Raw genomic sequence first — 26,637 nt, forward strand, 5'->3', positions numbered from 1 at the left:
TATATATTGCTCCACATCAAAAGATTCTGGAGCAGTGAACAGCAAGGATAAAAGAATAAAACACTATTTTAAAACAATTAAACCATTTAAAAAAGCAAGTTCCAAGAAGAACAAATTTAATAAACTCTGGCTGTTCATTCAAGGAAGGCTTCCCGAAATAACAGTGTCTTCAGGAGGCGCAGTAAGGAATACCACGTTGGCACCTGCCTGACCTCCACAGGCAGGGAGTTCCACAGGAAGGGGGCCACTACACTGAAGACTCTTTTCCTGGTGGACTCCAGCCAGGCCATGTGTCCATGTGGAACCACTGAGAACATGCCCTCCGATGACCCCAGTGACTGGGCAGGTTGGTAAGGAAGGAGGTGCTTTCTCAGGTAAACTGGTCCCAAGTTGTTTAGGGCTTTGTTGTTGTTGTTCAGTCGTTCAGTCGTGTCCGACTCTTCATGACCCCATGGACCATAGCATGCCAGGCCTTCCTGTCCTGCACTCGGCTTTGTACACTAGTACTAATACTTTAAACCTGGCCCAATAGTGAATAAGTAGCCACTTCACATAATTCTATTGTAATCCTTACAATAATCATGGTCAGTGTCATTATTCCCATACTGTAGATGGTAGGGAGCTGAGGTTCAGAGGGAGTGACTTGTCTAGGACAACCTAGTGAGTTTGTGGAGAAGATACAAAGGATGTCAAGACTTTTTTGCTTCCTGAATCTTCTACAACATGCAGCACTGGTGGTATGCTAAAAAAAATACAGCTGCACCAGCTCTCCCAGAAGTCCTGTCACCTAATCCCCAATACTTGGGAAGTGGTGGTAGTTCCTAGTGGTGAGGGAAAGGCATTCAGATGTGCTTGTCTCTCTAGCTTGCCTGCAATTCAGAGCCTTGCAACCCTCTCTCAGCAAGACTGGGCTTCTGCACTGCTAGGATGATCTAATGCAAAGGAAGACCAGGTACCTGAGCTTATATAACACAATCCTAAGAAAACGTATTCAGAAGTAAGCTCCAGCAAGTTCAGTGAGAGATGCACTCCTTAGTACGTGCATCTCAAGCTGCAACTGTTCACACACACAGCTCAGCTGGGAGTATGTCCCATTAAGTACTATGGGATTTGCTTCCCAATAAACTTGCACAGGCTTGGCTTGCACAAGTGCAACCTTCACAGTTGTAGAGAGGAGAGGATTTTGGAAAGGCAGCTTGTCATTCAGAGGCAAGAGATGCTGCATCTGTTGGAATTCCCTCTTCTGCGCAATTACACAAGTACAGAGGTTCTGACATTGGTAAGGAAAAGTGCCTTATGCCAAGTCACACCTTTAGTCTGTCTTGGTCAATACTGCAGTGACTGGAACCAACCCTCCAGAGTTTCAGACAGAAATCTTTATCCAGCGGGGGCCGGTGACTGCAATTTCAGTGGGGCTGCGAATCCATTCTGGGTTTCAGTCAGAACCAGCCAGAACTCTAAAGGAGCTATCCCAGGTGCTGAACCTAGTTTGGGGATGGGGTTCAGCACCTGAGATAGCTCCTTCAGAGTCCTGGCTGGTTCTGACTGAAACCCAGAATGGAAGCATAGCCCCACAGAAATTGCAGCCACCAGACTCCACTGATTATGTCCTACATATAAATACCAAGGACTGGAACCTGAGACATTTTGCTCTATTGCTGAGTTATGGGGTTTTCCCCAGTGTAGCCCTCTCTTCTCCCTTTTGCACTTACTTGAATTAATTAAGGGGGCAATTCTATGCACCTTTAGACAGAAAAGAAGTCCCACAACTCCCAGCATTCCCCAGCCAGAGTGGCTGGCTGGGAAATGCTGGGAGTTGTAGGACTTTTTTCTGTCTAAAGGTGCATAGAATTGCCCCCTATGGGTGCAATCCTATGCAGGTTTAGACAGAAAAAAGTCCTGGCTAGGAAATGCTGGGAGTTGCAGGGCTTTTGTTCTGACTAAACCTGCATAGGATTGCACCCTTAGCTATTGAGAGCCAGTGTAGTGTAGTGGTGAGAGTGACGGACTGGGAGCCGGGAGATCCGGGTTCTAGTCCCCACTTGGCCATGGAAGCTCACTGGGTGACTCTGGGCCAGTCACAGACTCTCAGCCCAACCTACCTCACAGGGTTGTTGTTGTGAGGATACAACGGTGAGGAGGAGGATAATGTAAGCCGCCTTGAGTTCCTTGCGAGAGGGAGAAAGGCAGGGTATAAATGCAATAAATAAATAATAATAAATATTTTTCCAAAGTTCAAAGTGGCTTAGAAGACTTATTTAAAAATATAAACATTAAAACAAAAACGAAAAGGGGGGGACCACCAGTCCACAAACAAGGCCTTATAAAATGTATAAAATGAATAAATGAAATAAAGATCCCCACATGCTGCCCAAATAAATACAAAACAAAGATAATGGTGTGTGTGTTTTTTACTTGCCTGACAAAAATCTACTCAACACCATCATCATGATATGATGGTGATGATGATGAAAATATAATGTCAGCAGTATGCATGATGGCCCCTTTCCAGCTTGACAGCAAAAAAACATCGCTCTCTGCCCAGAGGAGCTTACAGATCTATCCACCCATCCGCTGCTGTGTTCACTGACCGGGATGATGGGAAGTTGGGTTTGTTTGTTTGTTCCCTTCCCCCCATTTTTTGCTGCTGCGCATCTACTCCATTGGTTGTGGTAAGGCTGGCAGCAGGACCCGAGCTCCCATTCAGTCGGCTGCAGCCATTGCACAGCTCTCAGCATCCTCACACACGCATTCAACAGGAGGGGGAAAGCTTCCTGAGAAGGGAAGACCCCTCTTTGCCTTTTGCGGCTTTGCATCTCTCCATCCATCCTTCCTTCCTTCCTTCCTTCTTCCCCAGCAGCGCCATGGCCAAGGAAGGAGCAGAGAAAGCGGAGGAGACCGAGCAGATGATCGAGAAGGAGGCAGCCGAAGGCGGCGGCGGAGGCAGCGGCAGCCAGAGAGCCGCGGATGCGAAAGAGATGCGAGCCGTGGTGCTTTCCGCCTTCGGGGGATTGAACAAGCTCCGGGTGTCCAAAAAAGTGATGCCAGAGCCACAGGAAGGAGAACTCAAGATCCGAGTCAAAGCCTGGTCCAGTATTATTATTATTATTATTATTATTATTATTAATTCTTTTTTTTTAGTCTTCTCTTTTCCATCCGCCCCTCTAGAAGGATCTTCTTCCACACCTGCCTCGCCCAGCCTCTCTCCGCCAGCGCCAGTCCCCAAACCCCATCCTTGGGTCTAGCAAAATAGCATCCCAGTTTCACTGGGGGATAAAAGTGCATTGGTGGTGGCCAGGAGGCGCGGGGCGGGGGGAGTCGGAGGGATGCGTGCCAGTTTCAACCCATAAAATGGAGAGAGAGGAGGGATCTTACATGCCCTTGTGAATGGATGGATCAGGGGCTAAGAAGTCACCCAGAGAGGGAGCTCGCCTACCCTCCCACAGCCACGTTTTGCAAAGTTACAGCCTGATCCTGAGCATGTTTACTCAGAAGTAAGCCCCACTCAGTACAATGGGGCTTACTCTCAAGTAAGGGTGCTACATGTTTACGCAGAAGTAAGTCCTCCTAAGTGCAATGAGCTTACTCCCAAGTGAGGGTACAGTGGATTGCAGCCTTCCAATGCAATCCTATGCACGTTGGCTCAGCAGTAAATCCCATTTTGTTCAATGGAGATCACACAGGAAGATGTGCACAGGATTTAAGCCTGAATTGCCCCCCATCCCCCGCCCCCATTATTATCATTATTAAATTCTCCTTTTTTCTATTCCCTGGGTCTAGCTGTCTTATTGCAATGTTTGGCAAAAGAGTTTAGAAATTGACCATGGATGTCTTAGAAATTGACCATGGATACATTCTAGAGCTGATTGGGAGCTCTTGAGAATCTGTAACTCCTATTGCTTCAGCCTTTTGAATGGGTGTGATGGAGGAAAGCGGCATTTTGGCCTCCCGTTATTCTTTTCTATCAACTCTTCTCCCATGTTTGTGACTCTGCAGTTTAGTAGTAGGCTGGCTGGTTTCCAAAATGTTGCTTGCCTTGTCATTCTAATAGGTTCTTTGCACAGTGTTAACTTTTTGCTTTTGCTTTTTTTTCTGTCAGATATGGATTGATTGGGTTTGGTTGTTCTGATCCAGCTGAAACTGGGAAGAGCTTCTATTATTATTTTATTGCCTTAGCTCAGAGTGAATCCCTTTTCTCTCAGTGCCCCCCCCACACACACACACACATATTAACCTTTTCCCTCTGCTTGACAATCCTTCCTGCAAATCAGTACATTCTCTGATAGGAACCACCTATATTTTCACATTATTTTTTCCATTATTTTTAGTTGATACTATGGTTCTTCATTATTATATGCCTAGCAAAACAACACTGAGATTGTCTAACATTTGCAAAACTAAGGGTGAAAGATTGGTGTTCCAACATCTAGGGGTTAGTACAAATCTGAGAATGAATTTTTTGTAAGACACAGGTTAGTATAGGGGGCACCAAGTGGGGGCAACCCACCAGCCCCATTGTTGGACTCCTGTACTTACTTGAAAGAAAGATGCTTTCTCTGAACAAATTATAACTGGATCATAATCTGTAAATTAAGCTAAAACCACAATCTAATGCATGCTTTCTTGAAAGTTAACCCATCAGTCTCAATAGGATTTGCTTCACGTTGAAGTTTAATGCTTCTACTTTTACATACTACTACATACTATTATTTCTCTTTCAGAAATATAACATGTGGGACACAGACCATCCCCATGCTTCACTTTGCCCCTTCTATATCCATCAATATTGTTTATACATTTTATAACAAATAACCAACTGGGAACTCATTAACACATTCATAAATCCATCAGTTGCAATATATGTATTAGAAGTATTAAAAGTACATACATATGCACACAAAGACAATTACAAAAAAAAAACCTCACCCCCAAACACATCATTATCCTTCCTCCCATCCCCACCCTGGAGGAAAGGGATAACCTGATAGCCAAACAGTGGCTTTCAAATCCTATAATCCACCAGAAGTACAGGAAAAGTCACATTACTTGCTCAAGTTTTAACAATATATTTGGACCATTATTTTTTTAAAAAATGATGACATTTTAACACCCATAAACTCTACCCAATAAACGATAGTCTTATGCTGGAGAAAATTAATAGTAAGTTTCAGTCATCTCAGTAAATGCAGAGTCAAAGATAACTAAGAGGTTTGTTTTAAAGGCCAATTTCACAGTGTGGTTTTAGAGGAGGAATATACTGACATTAACTGTGATTGACAGATGTACAGAAGTTCCTCAGAATTATGGCATTTTGGAAAAGATGGGCAATGTAACTACAGCAAGTTCATGATTGATTTTTCTCTTGTCTTCCATCATCTGTTATCCTCTCCTTCATCATTAACTGGATATAGACAGAACCCAATGCAGAGCTGGTGTCTAAGGGCATTCCTATGCATGGTTAGACTGAAAAAAGTCCTACAATTCCCAGCTATGCTGGCTGGGGAACGCTGGGAGTTGTAGGACTTTTTTCAGTCTAAACGTGCATAGGATTGCACCCTAAAAGACCCAGGATGGACAGCTGTCCGGGTTTCCAGAGAAAAAAAGTGACATTGAGACTGCGGCTGCAATCCTGTACACACTTACTTATGAGTAAGCCCCATTGAACTCAGTGGGACTTACTTCTGAGTGAGCATGCATAGGATTGCACTGCCTATTGCATATTTGTATTGGGTTAAATCCAGACTAAGTTAGTTGCATTTAAGTCCCACTAAAATCAATGAGAGTTAGGCTAGTCATGACTAACTGTTCACATTGACTTCAGTGGGACCAAAGGGTGCCTAACTTACTTTGGATTCATCCCATTGAGTCATACACCAGAAAGCAAAGGGCAGTTACATGCACTTGTTCTTTAACTCTTGCGATTTGAAGGCAGTCTCAAGATTTAATCACCCATGCTTTTGTGCAAGTAGATAAAACTCACATTGTCTTTAGCTTGTCAGCTTTAGTGAAACAGAATGTTGATGGACTATTCATTTCTGCCATGTAAGCATGAAAGGTCTGATAGGCAGAGATGACTTTGTGTTTATCCTACATCAACATGAGAGTGCAGTTTTCTTTACATAGGTTTTTATTTGCCACATATTGATACCCATGTTCCAGTAAAAAATACAACTGGTACAATTTACAATAAGAAATGTTAAATTAATTTAAGTTTAACATTCTTCTTTAAAAAAATCTTTAAAAATAAATAAATCTGAAACTATAAATTAAATAATTAAAGCCTAACCACTAAGCAGGACTGGGTTTGGATGGGAACCATATGTCCATTGTCTTGAGTTCCCTGGTAGAAAGGCAGGCTATGAAAATAATGGCTAAGGGTGCAATCCTATGCACGTTCAGAGAGAGAAAAGTAGGACAACTCCTAGCATTCCTCAGCCAGCCATGCTGGCTGTAGGATGCTGGGAGCTGTATGATTTTTCTCTCTCTAAACAAATAAATAATGGAGGCTCATATTTACAGTGCAGTCTGTAACCCCCAGATCAGCTTGCTGGAGGGAGTTAGGATGCCATGGAGGTCTTCCTCTTTTGGCAGAGAGGAACTCAGCTTGGTGAAAGGCCATCTGCACTAAGGCCCTCCTTACACCCATCGATACAAAGCCCGTGCCAGCGGTGGCCAGCGGAAGGCCCCCAACTGGGGCATTCTGGGGCAGGGCAGGAGCGGGACAGGGGCACCTTTGGATTCACTGGATTTCCATCCCCTAGTATGTCCCCCAGGACTGGGCTCCTAACTATACCACCCTCAAGCAGACATAGGTATTTTCCATCCCAGTGAAAACAATAGGGCAAGTAAAAGGAATGAGATTCTCAGGAAGAAAAGGAACTAGATTCGCAAGAAGACAAACTGCCCCCACCTCGTCCCCCGGCTGCCCATGCTCCAGAAGCAGCAGTGGCTTCCCAACAGATCTCCCAGTTGGGCGAGGTTCATATTGCTCTGTTAGCCTTAAGCCAAGCTACAAAGACCAATGAGCCGTGAATGGGCTGTATTGCTTTAAAACTAGCATACCAAAAAACAACAACCCTGTATCTGCACTTGGAGGTACATTTGAATGTGCATCTGATCTACGGTGTGGTCCATTAAATTGCAAGGGAGCATTCACTGTGGCAGTTTAAAGGGTCCTATCACGGAGGGAGCAGGAGCTTAAAATGCCCACTGTGCGTGAGGGCACATATTAGCTAAAGCTAATTCTTAAGCGTGCGCGCACACACACACACTGTCCTTTTCCCAAGGCTGAGCTTTAGGCCTCTGTCAGAGGTGAGCCAGGAGCTTAGCCAGAGAGTCAGAGCTAAAGAACGTGGCCTGGGAGTCAGATCAAGAAAACACACTAGACCCAGCAAGACCTTGATGCTCAGGCACCATCCAAGCCCAAACAGAAAGCTCTCTATAGCCCTTCTTGTCCAGGAGGGTCCAACAGCCAACCTCAGTGGGCCAGTCCAAAGCCTGAGGATACTTCCCTGCCGGGAAGAGGTTTCAAGCTGTAAGTAATGTTTAAAGCTGTAAGCTTACCACATGGGGAGCCACACAGAGAACTGAAGATTTTGGTCTCTAGCCCTGGAATCTCCTGATACTTAGTGGCTCTGAGAACATGCTCCAGAGAGTACGCATTCCACCGAGCACAATTGCCCAGGTCAAAGTGAAGTTCCGGTCAATGAGCGCTCATGCCTACACATTGACCTCTGCTGCACACTGACTTCACTGGTAGTGTGAAGGCAGCACACCCATTCATCCTTCAGTGCGCACTGTTTGAGTGAGGGGGCTTTTGTAAAGCACCATTTTCCCACATACCTTAGGGGATACCGCCTGTCTGTAGGAGACCCTTTTCAGCCCTGTCCCTTCCCCCGATATGATGTTCAGCATGTCCATAAGTACAGGGATGTATGAGAACATTGTTTGTGTTTGCGAAACAGTTTCCCCATTCACAACCCCGAATGTGAACATGCACGCATTTCCAGAGAAAACGGACGTTTCCGAATTTGCGAGCCCATTAGAAAAATGTACATATTTCATGTTTTACTGAAGCATGGGGGGAAATGTGCGCATTTTGGATGCACAGTCCTAAAAACGCACATTTTTTCCCAATCAAAAAAAAGCTTGCCTTTGGGAACAAGGTGAGGCAAGCCTTGTGGGAGAATTCGGAGAAAATCGACAAGTTCAAACATCGCCCATCCCTTCATCTGAGGGTCACCCACTTTACTAATAGGGGACGTGACAACCTCTTTTTCTGCATTATTTCCCATTTTTCTCTCTTTTTAATAACTGCAGGATGCAATGTCCCTCATGTTCTTTGCACACAAACCTTTATTAGAAATCAGCTGATGTTAGGACCTCTGGGCATTCGTGTCAGGGAGGCGGGAGTTTTGTCATCAGAGAGCTGCACACGGCTCTCGCTACGCAAATGCCCTGGCATTTTGTGGGAAGAAAATGTCAAGGTGAACGCTGTGGTGCTTATTTTAGAAACAGTTGACACTTGAGAGTGATGTTACCTGGAGGTAAATTGGTTTGTTTTGCCAAGGGTCAGCTGAACAGTGGCATCCTGTGGGCCTTGCTTTCTTCCGCAAAAGCCTGTGCGGCTCTGTTGGATCTGCAAAACTGAAACATATCTGATCTTAGATAGTGTTAGGACAGTGGTTTCATCCTGTGCTTCAAATTATTGTGGGCTGACCTGCTGCTGTGCCCCAATTACAGAATTTCCTTCCATCCAACTACTGTATTATTCAGTGGGCTTACTGTGCTGTATATCCCACTCTTCCTGAATTCTAGTTTAGCTAAGATAAGTTCTAAAAAAAATATTCTGAAACTGGAGCACGTAACTCCAATTTCAGATGATAATTTGAGGCTTCATAAACCACGTTCTCTTGAAAGCACATTGAGGCCAATCGTGCCACCTTCAACACAAGTGGTCTGGCTTATATTAATATAAGAGATCCCGGTTACATCTTGTTTTATTTTCCCACCTCATATACTTGTTTTTATTTCCCTGGTTTATTAACCTATTGTAACATAACGAGAGCTTCTGCTATTTGGTGGTATAGATATATAATAAATACTTAAATAAAATCAGTATATGCTATACGTATCTTTAAGGGCAGTCCCTAGTGGGAGAGGTGTCTGTGGAGAGGCAGACCGAGAAGGCCAGAGAGAGTTCTGGAAGTAAGAAGGCCTTTTTGCGAGTGGATGGGGTTTTGGAGGCATGAGAGAAGAATTAGGGAGAGAAAGGGAGGCCTAGTTTGTGTAACGAGGAGAATACAAAATAAAGCATCTGTCATGTCCCTAAACTGGATCACTGTCTTCTCTGAAAAATAACCTCCTTGCCTGAGCTGCTGGAGTAGGCCAAAAAGCATAACATAACACTGGTGGCAGAGTGTGGAATCAGAGCGCAGCCAGGAGTGGAGAGAATGGCTGAGGAGAGCAGCAATGAGGAGAATGACACACTGCAAGTAACCGAAGGTGGTAGAACGAGGCGTTCTGTTTTTTGTCTGAACCATTCTCAGGGTTTGAGGAACAATGGAGCTCCTGGATTGGGCATTTTGAATGTGCCACCAAAGTGAATAGGTGGTCTTATGAAGTGAGAGTGGATTTCTGGTGTCCTAGAAGGAAGCGCATGGCAAGTGTTTACTAGCCTGCCTCAGCAAACACAAGGGGATTAGAAGTGTTTAAAAACTGCCTTAGAACACCAATTTGAGCCTCCGTTTCATGAAGACTGGGCCACGGCAGCATTTGCAGACACAGAATGGCAGCCAGGGGAGACCTTCAGAGACTATGGAAACCAACACAGGAAATTGGTGGCAAAGGCCCCCGGCTGGGTTGCTAAAGTGCAGGACAATTTAGCACAAGATAATTTCATTACTAATGCTGAATATGAGCCAACACCGTGGTGTGGCTGCAAAAAAGGCAAATGATATTTTGGGCTGCATTAATAGAAGTATAGCTTCCAAATCACATGAAGTACTTGTTCCCTTCTACTCAGCACTAGTTAGGCCTCATCTTGAGTCCTGTGTCCAGTTCTGGGCATCACACTTTAAGAAGGATGCAGACAAACTGGAAAAGATTCAGAGGAGGGCAACGAAGATGATCAGGGGCCAAAAACAAAGCCCCATGAGGAGGGACGGAAAGAAATGGGCACGTTTAGCCTTGAGAAGAGAAGACTGAGGGGAGATATGATAGTGCTCTTCAAGTACTTGAAGGGTTGTCACAGAGAGGAAGGCCAGGATCTCTTCTCCATCATCCCAGAGTGCAAAACATGGAATAACGCACTCAAGTTACAGGAAGCCAGATTCCGGCTGAACAGCAGGAAAAACTTCCTGACTGTTAGAGCAATACGACAATGGAATCTAGGATGATAGTGGGCTCTCCCACACTGGAGGCATTCAAGATGAGGCTGGACAGCCACCTGTCAGGGATGCTTTGAATTGGATTCCTGCATTGAGCAGGGGGTTGGACTCGATGGCCTTGTAGGCCCCTTCCAACCCTACTATTCTAGGATTCTATAATGCAGGTTCACCTTCAAAGTACAAAACCTCCAACACGTGATGAAGCCATTGACCTACTTGGTGAACCGAACCAGATTTTTGAGCTAACAAAAGCAGGGGGAAACGGCATCAAGAATGTATGTCCATCAAGGAGCCAGTGATGCAGATGCAGGGACTGACAACACAATCAGAAGTCTGAAAGATACAGTAGAAAAACTGGTCAGGCATTTTCAGGCAAGCAGCCTCACCCTGGAAGAAACCTCAGAAAACCAGATAAGGATTTCAGTCAAAGCAAAGTTGGCATCCTAAACAGAGATTACCAGTATGGCAAGATGCAGTGGAAAAATGATGTAAAAGCTGAAATGACTGTGGAGTAAGAAAATTTGTGGGCCCTACCAAAGGCGCACCCCTGGTCACAATGAAAACTACTTTCCCCTTAGAACAGGTAGCAATCAATATAGTAGGGCCTTTGCCAGTTACAAAACATCAACACTGGAATATTATAGTGAATGCAGATTAATTTACCCGATGAACAGAGGCTGTTACTATACCTAAGCAAGGAGCATCTGTAGCCTGGGTTTTAGTGGAAGAAATTATTTGCAGATTGGGCACACCTCACACTATTCACACTGATCAAGGCTATAATTTTGAATCAACACTATTCAAAGAGCTCTGTGAACTGTTGCGAACAAACAAAACTCAGACAGCACCATCCTGTCCCCATTCAGATATCCTAGTTGAACAATTCAACAGGATGCTCTTGGACGTTTGAGACAGTTTTGTTAATTCTAACCTGGGTTATCCAGAATGCTTGCCTTTTGCCATGACAGTCTATCAGAGTAGCTTTCAGGCTTCTGCAGGCTGTATCCATTCTGTTTGCCAGCAAAGTAGCATTACCAGTTGATGTACTGGTTTACAAGTTTGTTATGGTGTACGTTAGCCATGCTGAGGCTGTGTTTACTCACTTAGAGTGAAAAGGTGAGAGACTGAACATCTACTATGATTTGAAAGTCACTCTGCACACTCAGAGTAGGAGAACTAGCATGGGTAAGAGACTATTCCTGAAAACGAGGGAGGTCTCCTAAATTATGTTAAATGTTTCAAGGCCCTTTTCAAATAGTAGAGAAATTGTCTGAGGTACTGTATGAGATCAAGCAAGAAAGAATGAGTACCCAAACTTTATCTTGGGAAGGTTTCTGCATGCCCTGTGTCTTTCAATTGGTTCCAAAATGAAGTCAAAGAGCAGGAGAAACTCTTGGCCTCAACACTAATTCATGGCTCATAGTTTATGAAGCCTGAAGTGATCATCTGAACCAGGCCACAGTTTGCTGCATTTTAGTGCCTTGCATTCTGCACCAGTTACTGTGGCATTCATTTCTGGGTCCAAGTTCAGGTGCTGCTATTAGACTTTAACACCAGAATCAGTTTGGGATCAGTCTCTCTCAAGGACTGCCTATGCCCATATGTACCTGCCCAGGCCTTACAATCTGCATCGGAGGCCCTACTTGGTTGTTGAGTACCAAGGACAGGGCCTTCTTTGTGGTGGCCCTGTGTCCGTGGAATACCCTCCCCAGAGAAATATGCTTGGCTCCCTCTGCTGGCTTTTAGAAGAGCCGAAAAATTATTTTTATTCCAGTCTGGTTTGGGGTGGTATTGTTGCACTGTGTGTTCATAATGGTTTTAGCTGCTGTTATTATTTTAATGTTATTTAATCTTGTTTTTATCTTGTCAGCTGATGTTGTTATTTTATTATTTTAATAGCTTGTAATGCTCTTATATTGTTGCTTTACTGATTCCTTGGCAGGGTTAACACCTTAAAAGGCAGTATGGAATAAGTTAAGTAATAATAAAAATAATAACTTCATTTGATATTCTTTTTCTCCACTACATTGCCTATGTATACATATACATTGCTAAAGCCATGTAAAAATCAGTCTTGATGATATAGTCCATGTGTTTGTGTTGTGATTCTTTTTGTACAGAATTTTACTGATGTGCACATGCATTCTTCCTGCACATTGGCAAAACAGTACACAAAAAATCATCTTGATGGAACCACATATGCCATTGTACCAGGTTTGTTTGTTTTTTTCCAATGTTTTATCAATATGTGCATGTGCATTGCTAATAGAGATGGTCAAGATGGGGGGGGCGGGGAGAGAAATAGACTAAAGGAACTGAAAGCTGCAGGAGCAAATTGTGCTTGCCCAGTATTCTGTACAGATTTGGAGGGGGGAGGATGGAACTATACATCAGTTCTGATTTTGGAAACAAAACTATCTGGAACTTTAAAATCTGGAAAGAAATTCAGAAGAGGCAGATTTCAGAAGCATCCTTAGACCCATACACTTTATTTTCGAGAGACTCCTGATATCATTTTTGGACCAGTTTAACTGCCTTGACTCCCACCAAAAATCCAGTTTGGTGAAGGGACTGAGATTTCTCCCTAACCCCACTCCAGGCGTGTCATGAGGAGTTGGAACTGTCAAGCTTTTGCCAAGGGCCTGAGCCCTTCTGAAAACCATTTGGTCCATCACCCATCTGTGTTTCATGGATTGTCAGGGGCCTTTCATTCCATCATTAGCCCCTTGACAGAATTGGATTTTTTTTCTCGAATTTGCACAAATGTGCGTTGGTGCAGTTGCACAAATTTTTGCATGCAAAAATGTGGAAATCCCCCCCAGTGTTCATTTTCAGGCCTTAGCCTATGGGGAAAATTTGTGCAAAATTCAGGAAAGTTAGGAAACTGGTCTGCAAATCCGTGGAATCAACCCAACAGGGGAAAAGCCAGTCCACTGTGGAATCCATGGGTCGGATTCATGAAAATCTGAACTCATTTAGTTCCATTGTGAATTTCTCTGACATCCCTAACAACTACTGGAACTTGAAGTATTTTTTAGTCCATTTATGGCATCTTATGTATTGTGCACATTCAGTCCATTTCATATGAATGATCACTTACCTTCATTCAAGAAGTGTCCTCTCCCTTGTCCCCCTCTTGCCAGCCCAATTACATCATGGTGAGATTCACACAGAGTATGGTGAAGTCACTGTCAGAACTAAGATATGTCCAGTTTCCTCTGCCACCAGTAAAGGTCCAAAATCTTGCTCAGTACCTAGCAGCCGAAGAATTAGATTTCGTGCAGACCTAATATGTAGGTCTGTCTTTCCATAGTCATCAACATGGTATCATGCTGTCTCCAGAAATAAGAATACATAATAAAAGTTATAAGAGTTTTTAATGGATTGATTAACTGCCTCAACACCATTATTTGGATATCACCATAACCACAATGCAGGTGTCTTTTTTGAGATAGTGAAGGATGTGCAAAATCATCTAATAGGCAAAAGCTACTATTATTTTTATGATGGAAAGCCTTTTAAAAAATCTTTTAAATGCCCTATTGCATTGAAACACCGGAATCAAAGTAGCCTCCTCGAAAACTAAACAATTTGCTCCCTCACCAGTTAACTTTGGCCATTGCTCATCAATCAGCTGAAGACTACGTTGATTAATCATCCAGATAAACAAATTAGAGGTTGTAGACATAATATCGAGTGCCACCAAGGTACAGGGCAGTATACAGTGTAACGCTATTTGGTAATGTAAAAATAATAGTAGCATGCCATCCACTGCCTTGAAAGTATAAAAAAGCAAGAAGAAGAAAAAGAAAAATCTGTTGTAGATACAGAATTGGAGGCTGGGCTGGAGATCCAATCTGTGCGCAACCAGCCATCGACCACAATAATTAAATTAGATACTCATTTCCATGATGTTCCCAATGACCTAGATCTCCTCATGAATGTCATCGTGTATTCATGCAGCTTCTCGTTCCGTTTTTTCTAAGTCAGGCCCTTTCTTTCTTGAATATCCGTGTTAGCTTCCACTCAGCCATCCCAGTCTTGATATTGCTGTGCTGCTGCTTAGCATGCCAGCAATGAACTCATAGATAAACCTCTATCCACATGATGAAGGATATGATATTATAGGAGCCAGCATGGTGGAGTTTTTAGAGTGTCAGACTGGGGAAATGCAGGTTCAAATCCCCACTCAGCCATAAAGCTTGCTGGGCAGCTATGGGTCAGTAACTGTCTCTCAGCCAAACCAACCTCGCAGGGTTGTTGTGAACAAAAAAGAATGGGAAAGAGAAACGAACCAGGTCCTGAGCAACTTGGAGGAATGGTGGAATCTGTTTTGCAGATTGTCTGGTGTCTTTCCTTCTGTCATCTGCTCATTAATGGAAGTGGATTTTTCCAATTTCCTGCACTTCTGCAAATTTGCACTTTCGAAAATTTGCAACCCCCCCGATGCACAACACCCCCCTACCCAAAATGTGGAAATCCCCCCCAAATGCACATTTTCATGCTTTAGCATATGGGGAAAATGGCACTTGTTTGCCATTTCCGTTTTGTTAAACAACCCAGGAACACCACATTCCTAGGTCATTAGTCATGATATCTGAACCTGGCACTCTGAGTTGTTGAGGGTTAAATAACCCAGAGTTTGGACCCATGGTTTGCTGTTGGGTTAAAACTCTGGGTTGTGTCACATTCATCATACCAGAGTGCCAAGTTCAGACATCATGACTAACAACCTAGGAACACAGTGTTGTGTGTTGTCTGTAAAAACTGATGCAAAGTGGAAATGGTGAGCAGATGGGAGGCAGCATGCCCACTCGCTGCCACATGGCCTGCTAATTCAGGGGTTGTTCAGAAAACCAACATAAAAAAGGCACTTGTGCTCTATGTCACCTCAGGAAAAGGTTCAGAGGAGGGCAGCGAAGATGATCAGGGGACTGGAAACAAAGCCCTGTGAGGAGAGACTGAAAGAACTGGGCATGTTTAGCCTTGAGAAGAGCAGACTGAGGGGAGATAGGATAGTGCTCTTCAAGGACTTGAAAGGTTGTCACAGAGAAGAAGGCCAGGATCTCTTCTCGATCATCCCAGAGTGCAGGACATGGAGTAATGGGCTCAAGTTACAGAAGCCAGATTCCGGCTGAACATCAGGAAAAGCTTCCTGACTGTGAGAGCAATATGACAAATGGAACCAATTCCCTTGGGAGGTAGTGGGCTCTCCCACTCTGGAGGCATTCAAGATGAAGCTGGACAGCCATCTGTCAGGGATGCTCTGACTTGGATTCCTGCATTGAGCAGGGGGTTGGACTTGATAGTCTTATAGGCCCCTTCCAATCGTACTATTCTGTAATTCTATGATTCTATGAACCTTTGTGTTTTGCCCAAGGGAAGAGGCAGATCAGAGTTACAGCCGCCCTTGGTGTTTTTGGAAATAGAGATCAGCCATTGCTACTGCTTCCTAAAATGCATTGCTACATGTAATCTGATACCTGCAATACCAGGGACTGGCTAGTTCATTTAGACTGAGGATCTCCATTTTGAGACTGGGTGCAGACTTCATGTCTATAACACTTGGCCAGTTTTTTTGGACTTTGTTTCTTCCCCTATCCCCTGCTTTTTTGTTTAATGAAGAGTTATAGGGAACTCAAAAACTCACACAATTCTGTGGAATTTGGGTTGCTCCTAATAAACATATTTCCCCGCTGTGGATTTTAGAGAAAACATCACTGCCAGAGATCTAAATAGCACTGGAAACATACTTTAAAAACATAGTTTGGAGCCTGGGAAATAATAATAAAAAAATCTTCACCTGGCACTGAAAAGCCCACAATATTTGTGCCAGGAGAGCCTCCCTGGGGAAAACATAGCACAACTGGAGTACCATGTCTGGAAAGGCCCTGTTCACACAGCAAGCATTGTATGTATGGTAGGCTGATCATGACCATGTCCACACTTGTACCTGTGTAGCCTCTGTTCACAGGGACAGCTGAGGTTGCGGGGAGGACAGTGTATCCAATCCCACTTCTCCCATTCCCCCTTCCCATGCACTCAGTGAATGTGGAATGGTTGTGTGAACACGGTTTAGCCAAATATAAGTCATGAAGGTTACCGGATAACAGCACAAAATAGGTAAAACAAGTGAGAACTGCGACAAAATGTTGCAATGTATCCTCACCTCCTAGCCATACGGCTCCTATTCAAGGTTCTAGGCAGCCATTGCTTTTGAGTAGGGCATTCCAGACACCACCCCCAACCCCAGGTTTCTGTTTTTCTTTTCCAGCTAACATTCAACGTTCCACAGCTGAGCACACATAGTCCTCATTGTACAGGTTTCGGGAGGGTTGCCCTTCAGTACTTAAAAAAAAAAATGCTGTCCTTCAACTCTTGGGATTACTCTGAACATGCTAATACTTCCTTCTTGTTTCTCAGTGGCACCATTTTGGCTAGATAGCCATTGGTACTCACCACCTGTGTTTCCTGTTAGAAGGCTGTGGGAGTTCCATGGCTCGGTCACACACTTGAATCAGCCTTGGACTTGGAGCGGGGGGCAATTTCTAGTGGTAACCAAAGTAATCTGTTTCCACAAGCACTATTGTAACTTTCTCCTTTTTGCCCCAAAACAATATTCTCAGATTATAGCCTATCCTTTTAGAAAACTTCAAAGACAATATACTGGTTAGTTTCTCTGTCATCTCCACAGAGAGACGATGTATAAACATGTTTCTATCTTTAAACCTTTTAATTATCTTGTGATATTCAGAGGAGACACAAAGACAAGGAAGTTGCATGTCCCCAAGGGTTTTTCATACAATATTGGGAATAAAATGAAAGACTTTTCATAGCAATATGAATGCTCTGCTATGTAAATTTTCTTGTAGCAGAGGTTGTCTATAGCAGAGCCAGCCATGAAAAAAAAAATAGTTGGTCCCATTTTGTTTTATTTAGTACTTTTTTCCCCTGAAGATGCCATGGATAAACCCTGTTCTTTTCAGCTTGAGAAAAATTCTCCCAGCTCACTGACAATTTTGACCTTCATCACTATCCTAGAAAGGCAAACCAAAGACATACAGAAAAAGCATCAGCATCTGTGCAATACCTTTATTAGGCCAACTAAAGCATCAAAAGCATCAGCATCTGTGCAATACCTTTATTAGGCCAACTAAAATATCAGAAAACTTTCAAATTCTCCAGTATTCTTCAGATTCTCCAGTACTCCTTGTATATACTTAAAAAAAAAAAACCACCTTAAGGCTTTTCTACACGAGGAATTTATAGTGTGCTCATCATTCCCTACTCATGGTTGTTTACAGGTTCTTCAGGTTATGTGGTGACCCTCCAAATTCACTTCTGTGTGTAAAGAGCACTTTCCACTAGTTTTCTTTGAGCAAGGAAAAATGCAGCATTTAATTGTGAAAGTGGAAGAAAGCGCCATTTCCTCTTGTGTATTTGCACTATTCCACTGCATCACAGCGTCACCTTGAGGTTATGTAGCAGCAAAGCAAATGCTTTTGCGATGAAATCGAAAGTAGATACAGCAGATTAACAGCTGTTCAACAGCCTCGTGTAGAAAAGCTCTTAGGTGCACTTCTTTCTAAATAAATAAGTATAAAGCAGCACAGAAAGGAAAATGTACAGAGGCCACAGAGATAAGAAACTGCCTTATACAGAGTCACATGGTCCGATAGCTCAGTCTTGTCTACACCAGGGCTGCGGAGCTGCTGCTTGATGCTGGCCTATCCTTGGCATCGGCCCTGGCAGATTTGCACCATTTTGGGGTTGGCTAGTAAGGCATGCCCAAAGCAGTAGATCCCTTCCAGTCAGTTTGTGACTGGAGCTCCAGCCCTCCACAGCAGTGCTGCCGAACAGAGCACTTTTGCATAAAGAAATGTTAACATTTGTTAACCTCTGGGATTCCCCAGAAGGCCACACCCCTTCCCTACAGCCCTACCCCTTTCTCCCAACCGCTGATTATTTGGGGTTTCCCTGGCATTTGTGCAGTTTCCCCCCATTCAAAAAGCCTCTCCTAAAGCTCTGGCAGTCAGAGCTCCAAGCTAAAATATGCTAGTATTTGGGCCTCAGTCCTTTTGCCTTCAGCCTCACCCATAACTGGAATGCAGCCCCTGAGAGTGTCTCTGAAATGGAATTTGGCTCAGGGTAAAAGAGGTTTTACACAACAGGTTATTGTGAGGAGTAAAAAAAACGGGAGAATGGAGTAAACCAGTCCTGAGCAACTTGGAGTGATGGTGGAATAGAAATATAATAAATAAAATCCCATGTACAGATTTGGTAAAATCCATTCCATCTGCGTTTCATGGATTGTCAGGTGCCTTTCTTATCAGGGCAACTTCCAATGTAGAATAAAACAAGCAACAAATTATTTCAAAGAAATAAATATAAAATAAGTTCTTAGAGTTTAATGGGTTGGTGGAGGCAGCTTTGGACCACTGGATCCAAATTCTCTCCATTCTGCCTAGAGGCCCCAGGAACAGCCTGGACCTGGTATGACTTGGTTCGCACAACTTGCTAATCCACACTCGGTGGTTGTTTGTGGGTTGTTTTTGAACCATGGGTTGTTTTTGAACCATGGGTTGATTTTGAACCATGGATTGATTTTGAACTATGGATTAGCATGTTCCCAAGACATTTTCCATGGGGTGGCTTGTTAACCATGCAGTGTAGCTTATTTTTCTCAAACAAGCCACCTTGAGAACCCATGGTTTGTTGTTGGGTTGTTCAACAAGTCACGCTGCATGGTTGACAAGGTTAACATGGTTGAACAAACAGCCCATGGTTCAACAACAACCCACACTCAACCACTGAGTATGGATTAGTGTGTTGTGTGAAGAGCCCCATAAGCACTGGCAAAACCAGGGGAGGGAGAACCACTAGAGAACTCTCTGGCAGCCCCCCACCTGAGCCAGTGGGGATTTGGAAGTGGTAGATAGACTGCCACTTCACTCCCTCCCTCCAAATTATGCTTGCCTGTTAAACCCCACACCTCAACAGGTTTTCAGTACCCCAATCAACATTAAAGCAAAACTCAGGGTAGGAAAAACTAAAGGGTTTACAAAGAAAACCCATGTTTAGATTCTGGGATTGTGAATAGCCATGAAGGAGTATCCTGGTGGTCCAATTTCCCTATACTTTACTCTTCTGTGTCCCCTGCACTGTGATGCACATCCTCATATCTTCATTTCTTGCTTATTTTATTCACAGTGGATTAAATTTTATTGACCTGATGGTTCGGCAGGGGAACATTGACAATCCACCAAAAACACCACTTGTACCTGGATTTGAATGCTCCGGAATTGTAGAAGCTCTGGGTGACAACGTGAAAACCTATGAGGTAATGAAATTTGTAGCTATATGCAGTTGGAAAGAAAACAATGTGTTTAATGCATGGGGCTCTTTATTTGAGTATTGTGAATCGGTACTGCTCTAATGTCAATATGGTTGAATCTGGGAGATAGGAAGAGACCAATTAACCAGATATTGATTGACTTGAGCTCAATGTAGACTTTAACTCAATGCATGGCAGCAGTGAAAAAGGCAAATTCAGTTATAGGGATTGCTATAAGATACTGAAAATAATAATTAGTATCATAACATCATGATTTCCTTATTTCCAATGTTCAGGTGGGAACGCCGATGCTTATGTAGCCATAACAGCACCACCCATGCACAAGAGGGAGCTATCATCAGGCTGGGGAAACCTTGAGGCTTGTGAAAGTATATTTAAAAAGTCTTTCCAAAAAACCCAGTGGGGAAAACCCCTAAACAACCCAATGGAGGCTGAGCATGCTCAGGGGGCAAGGAATGCTGACTGACAATTGGTGTGTGTCTCTGGATTGGGGGTGTGTGTGTGGTGGAATGGAGTGGCTGAAACCCTGAATAGCAAGATTCCGGTTTCACTTACCAGGTTGAGGAAAGTTGCTGTACCCTAATCAGGCACAACAACTGTAATAGAGATACTTGCTTCGAAACCTGTTCCCATTATATGCAGTCGTTATTACTTAAAAAAAAAAAGAAACAAAAAGAAACAGGAGCTCTGCTAAATGATGGTGAGGCACATGTATATGTGTGCATGTGTGAAAGATTTCTATGATCTGAAGAGAAACCAGAATATATATATATATATATATATATATATATATATATATGGTTGATGTAAAGCGACATAACAGCAAAGCACAGCTACTGATGAGGGCAGAAGCCAAAACATTTAGCTTAAATATATATATATTTGAATACTCTGTTGTTAGTCTTTCTATCTTTCATATACCCGTACTTTTTCCTTGTACGGAGAAGAATTTGGTGAAATGGGATGACAGGTCTGTTTCAGGAGCTTTATCCAGCAAGAGCTGCCAGCAGGCTTTATAAATTCATAATCCTTTCGCTATCCCAAGGCAATTGAAATAAAAGTACTTTGAGATGCTACAAATGTTTTTATGTTATAAACCTGTCTCCCCAAAGTATCCTTTTATTGAACACAGTTGTACTCTAAAAAGGTGCTATAGAATTGGATCAAGGTTGAAGTGCGCCATTGCTGAATTAATTAATTAATTGCTAATAAAGAGCTGTGCAGGCTGAGAGCCCTCATGGGCAGAAAAGCAATGTATAAATACCTTTAATAAATAACAGTAACTGAACACTGCATGCCATTTTGCTCATTTTGAAAGAACACTATCCATGTGGGGATGGTAATTAAATCCTGGAGAGAATCCATGTGGGAGATATCATGAAATATTGGGCACTTAGGGAGAGGTGCTTTAGCTCAGAGGCAGAGCATATAATTTGCATGCAGAAGATCCCAGGTTCAATCCCTTGTATCCCCCATTAATAATAATAATAATAATAATAATAAACCAAGTGATAGCAATAGGGTAGCCACTTATGCATTCCCAAAAAAGGAAATGCATCACCAAAAAAGAGGACAAAAGAGCGCACAGGTCTGCATAAACATTTGCATATGGTAATACTCAGCATCAGAGGCAGTATGCCTTTGGACACAAGTTGCTGGGGAACATGGGCAGGAGGGTGCTGTTGCACTCATGTCCTGCTTGTGTGTTTCCCGTAGATAGTTGATTGTCCACTGTGTGAACAGAATGCTGGACAAGATGGACCCTTGGTCTGATCCAGCAGGGCTCTCTTTATGTTCTTATGTGTAGAGGCAAATTTAGAAATAATGACTATAATTTAAATAGAAACATAATACCTCCCACCATAGTGGGGAAGAGTGTGATTAGGTGACTTGTGTGCCTGCTTAGTTTATGGTTTAGGTGCTAGTTGTTCATGGTCTACTTCAAGGCCCCTGCTGCTCCCCCTTCTTATGGTTCTTGATCTTTAACTGAACGTGGAGAGGACAGCCCTTCAAACCGAGGACACCTTCAAATAGAGGACTCTGTAAAGTAGGGCACATGACCAGCCTAGATGGGAAAGCTCTCACTAGTGACCCTGGAAAGTCTGTCATATATATGTCCCATTCAGACACAACAGCAGTAATGGCCAACCCAGGCCTACCAGCTGCATTCAGCCTTTGAAGTAATTTTATCCAGTCACTGGAAGCCCTACTAAAATGTAATAAAGGTGTAACGAGTTTGCCTACAGTGTCATGCATAAGGAAAACCATGTTTTCAAATTGTGAGAGAATTGAATTTTGCATCTCATTGTATTTTGTGTCGAATGTTTGTTCCATAAAATGGAAGCCCTCACTACTAGACAGTAGAGAATATATTATGACACTGACCAGTCACTAGGATCTTAGTTTGTGTGGGAAAGAATATTTCTGACATATAGACAACTGTCCAGGGAAAAAAAGAGAATGACCCTTGAGGACAAAGAAGGTAATTGCTCCGTGCTAGAAGACAAAAAGCAATATTTCCTTGAATGGAAGGATTTAACTTCAGGCACAGAGAGTGTTAATATAATCATTTGTCCTTACAAGGTAATAAAATGGCATGATCTCTTACTAATTGGTGTAAGTTCACCCTAGTCAGACAACTATGGAATTCCTTTCAGTGAAAATTAACACGACAATTTTCATAGATCTATCTCTATTTCACCAGGAAAGCTAATGCATTTAAACGATGAACAAGAAATAACTTGTTGTGACATTTCTCTGTGTTTGGTGTGTGTGTGTGTGTGTGTGTGTGTTCAAATATGAATAGGAATTTACCCATAGGATTAAACTGATCTCCATATTTGATGTTGGGAAAGAATTTCACACATACATCCAGAACAGGTCGACTAATTACTCTGTGGGGCCTTTTATGCCTTGTACTTCAACACATGGCTTGGTTCACTGGTGTGTGTCACCAGTGCCCTACCTGGAGGAGGATTTATCTGAGGAAGAAGAGGAGGGGGAGAGCCAGCACAATGGGCCCCAGCCAGAGCTAAGCAAGGAACAGGAGGCCTTAGCTGACAGTCCTCCCCTGGGAACATTACAGGAGCAACCTGGCCCCACTCAAACAGTTCCTGAATTCCCCCTAAACGCTGGAAGCAGAGACTGAGATAATCCATCCCTTTGAACAGCATAGAATCAGACGGGAGCAGCAAAAGAACAAGAGGAAGTCACAGCATGGGGCCTCCCTTCAAAGCAACACACTGACCTAATTAGCCCACTGTGCTGATTAACGACCTTCTGTAAATCAGCCCAGCCAATGCCAACTCTCTGCTGCAAACAGCAGCACCTTAACCTCCTTGTAGGAAAGATGCTCCAAGTCTTTTGATCATTGTAGTTGACCGTTTCCATAGCTTGTCCGGTTCAATGACAACCTTTTTCAAATGAGGCCACTAGAACTGCAAGATCCTCTTTAAAATGTCTTTGAGTACAATATGTAAATTCTCTATATCAAAACCTGCAAGGAACATTACTGAATAATTTACTTTTATTCTTCTGGACTCCAACGTAGCATGCCTGAACATGATATATAGAATAATAATCTTCATTTTAAAACTGATCTTTACCGCCTCGTATTTGAAATACTTGAAATACTTCCTCTTCTCCTTTTTTTCTGGTGCTGTATCTCTTTGGTAAGTAATTGCATTTCAGCTGTGAGAGTAATATGTATTGCTTTCCTATTTTAGAACCTATCAAAAAGCACTGATAAATGCTGGATGCAGGTATAAGAATGCAATGATATAAAGTCTGCGGTCCGAATCCAATCTGAACTGTCCTTTCTTCTTCTTCTTTAAAAAAGTGATAATTCCAACATATTGATGCAGTTTATAACTGAATTTAGTCCACACATTTGAAGAATATTGTTTCTGCAATCATTGAGAACTGTGGTATAAGACTGGCTTTGATCAGAGATGAACACAACCAGCTCACTGAGGTCTATGGAGAATAATCTGCTCCTCTTCCCAACACAATTTAAGAGACTGGGTAGATTTTGAGGTAACCCATTGTCTGCAAAAGTGTCGTATGGCTCCTATGCCTCCCTTAAAAGAACAAATTGTAGAGAACCACCTTGACCTGATTGAGCGGACATGAACTAAGGGGAAAAAATCATGTCATAAGGCAGACATGAGGTTAAAACTCCTGATATGTGTGTGGTGTTTTTTTTACTTTTAAAACAGCTGCTGGAGGGCTCTAATTTGATTGGAGCAGCAGCACTGGGGGAGGGAGTGTTGAACCCTACCCCCTAGCCTTTTTTTCCTGATTGAAATCCCCTCCGCCACTGAACTGCACATTCAAATCCAAACTGGGGAAGAATTCAGTGAATATGTTTGCCTCATATTTGAGACAAACATTGTGACCTGGTTTGCACATAACACGAAACCATGGCTTATTTAAACCTTGGTGAAGCCACAGTTTATTGCCCTGCTCAGGGTTTGTCTGGCAGACAGTTGAACAAGTTGTGGTTTGCTTGCTCAGTCTCAAGAAGGAAAGATTGTTTCCTTCTTTCTTCGCCCACTCCCTCCCTCTATCCCAAATGCCTTTGCAGCACTGTAGTAGTGGCATGCAGAGCGGCTGCTTATTTTTACCACTCTTGCCCACTGCCTCTGTAGCCTGGCCAAGCAACCCATTCCCTCTGCAGCCTCTCTGCCAGGAAACTCCTGAATGTCATAATCTGAACGTGATTCTTTCAAATTACTTTAGATTGGAGACCGAGTCATGGCTTTCGTCAACTACAGCGCCTGGGCGGAAGTTGTGTGCACGCCCCTAGAATTTGCGTACAAAATCCCTGATGATATGAGCTTCTCTGAAGCTGCTGCTTTCCCTATGAACTTTGTGACTGCGTACATGATGCTGTTTGAAGTCGCCAACTTGCGAGAAGGCATGTCAGTGCTGGTGCACTCTGCAGGAGGTGGAGTGGTAAGTTGGTTTGATTTTAGCGTTCATCCTATATGGAATTAGAACTCTGGACATGCATGTTAGAATTCCATTCAGACTTGGATATGAGTTTTATCACAATCACATCTTAACCTGTCCCAGTGTTGGGAGAAAGGCAGGATGTAATGATGATAATAATAATAACAACAACAACAACAACAACAATAACAATAACAACCACAACTACAACAACAACACCTTCTTATATGTCAAGGAGTAGGATGTTTGAATTTTCACCTTTGTCATTGATTAAGCAGTGGTTCTCAGTAAAATTGGTAAAATGGTCTTTTTAGAGGCAGTTCAGATTCTAAGTGCAAATGTTAAATAATTAACAGCAACCACTGTGTTTATTTTTAGAACTGTGCTCCATATCTCAACTATACCTGAAGTCATCACTGTGGTTATTTTTTTATTTGTTTATTTCTGTATTTATACACCACCTCTCAGGGCTACCCCTCTCAAGGCAGCCCATAATACATTAAGGCAATCTAGAATAACATATTACAAAACATAAAATCATAACCTAAAACACACTGAGATATCTAAAATATTTTTTGCAACATCAGGGAAGAACAATACCAGCAGACTAAAGCAATATAAAATATATAAAAAGGCAGCAAAAATAACAAGTTGTTTAAACATTCTAGCATTAGCAGTTAAACACAGCAGCAGTGAAGTGGAACTTGACGGACTTAAAGTGCAATCCTACACATGCTTACTGGGGAGTAAATCCTGTTGAATGCAGCGGGGTGTACTTCTGTGAAACATGCACAGGACTGTGCCACTAATTAATGAAATATTTCTCAAGAGATCTTGACAACATGGCTTTTCTTTCTTTCCAAATTGTTTTCTTCAAACTGGAGTGTTGGAGAAGGTTCTGAGGTACAAAGGTTATATCCATTTGAGCAATGGATCCCATTTAACTGGTTTCCACTTCCCAGGTATATTTTTGTACATTTATGGTGCCTTGAGAGGAGGAGTATCCACCATAACATTTAGAATAACTCACCACATGAATCCTTTCCATTACACAGTGAGTTTCCCAGCCTCCTGGTGGCCACCATTGACATGGTTCAGGGGCAGGGAAATTCACTATAGGATAGGCAGGATTCCCATAGGAAGGGCCAGAGCTCAGTGGTAGAGCACATGCTCCACATGCTGAAGGTCACAAGTTCGATCCCCAGCATCTCCTGGTAGGAAAGGAAGATCGCCTCCTTGAAACCCTGCAGAGCCTCTGCCAGTCAGTATCAACAGTAAAGGATAAACTAGTGGTAGATAAACTAGATAAACTAGATAAACTAGATAGATAAACTAGCAGTGTGATTCAAGTATAAGGCAGCTTCCTAATTCAAGTAAATACACATCTGATAGTTATCTTACTTGGAAGTAAGTCCTGTTGAGCACAGTGGGACTCACTTCTTCATAAACATGCATAGGATTGTGCTGCAAATGATGCAGCTGAAAGAACCCCATGGGTGGCCTTGAGGCTTTAGAAGTATACTGCTGATGTGAAAACACGGGGACTCTAATTGTCATGGTAAGTGTAACATCTAGACCTGTGTAGGGATGTCAGAGGAATCCACAATGGATTCAAATGAGCTTGGATTTCTATAAATCCGAACCGCAGATTCCACAGCGGATTGGCTTTTCCTGAGTCACACAGATTCCCCGGACTTGCAGACCATTTTTTTTTTTTTTTAAAGTTTCTGGAACTTGTGCAAATTTAGTCAGAGAAAAATTCAGTGGGGGGGATACCTGACTGAAAATGCACATCACCCTCCGTAGGGTAAAGCGTGCAAATGCACGTTTTGGGGGGGATTTGCGCATGTGGTGGAGGATTTGTGCGCTTTTGGAAGTGCACATTTGCGCGCGCACACACATTTGTGCAAGTGCACACAAATGCAAGTTTGGGAAATTGAG

The 26,637-nt window shown here is 42.9% G+C and overlaps 1 protein-coding gene across 1 annotated transcript in view; it reads left to right on the top strand.

Moving 5' to 3' along the window:
- Positions 1–2,754: 2,754 nt before the first annotated feature.
- VAT1L (vesicle amine transport 1 like) overlaps positions 2,755–26,637 on the top strand; it is a 95,647-nt gene continuing 71,764 nt past the window's right edge. The window contains exons 1-3 of the mRNA XM_084812442.1: positions 2,755–3,088; positions 19,599–19,728; positions 24,484–24,699. Of these exons, the coding sequence (XP_084668568.1) occupies positions 2,865–3,088; positions 19,599–19,728; positions 24,484–24,699 (570 nt within the window). The 5' untranslated portion in view covers positions 2,755–2,864. The remainder of the gene's footprint in view (positions 3,089–19,598; positions 19,729–24,483; positions 24,700–26,637) is intronic.

Source organism: Heloderma suspectum, chromosome 8 (genome assembly GCF_057233095.1).
Source record: "Heloderma suspectum isolate Gila_16-S chromosome 8, 16-S_ref, whole genome shotgun sequence".
Classification (NCBI taxonomy): Eukaryota; Metazoa; Chordata; class Lepidosauria; order Squamata; family Helodermatidae; genus Heloderma; species Heloderma suspectum.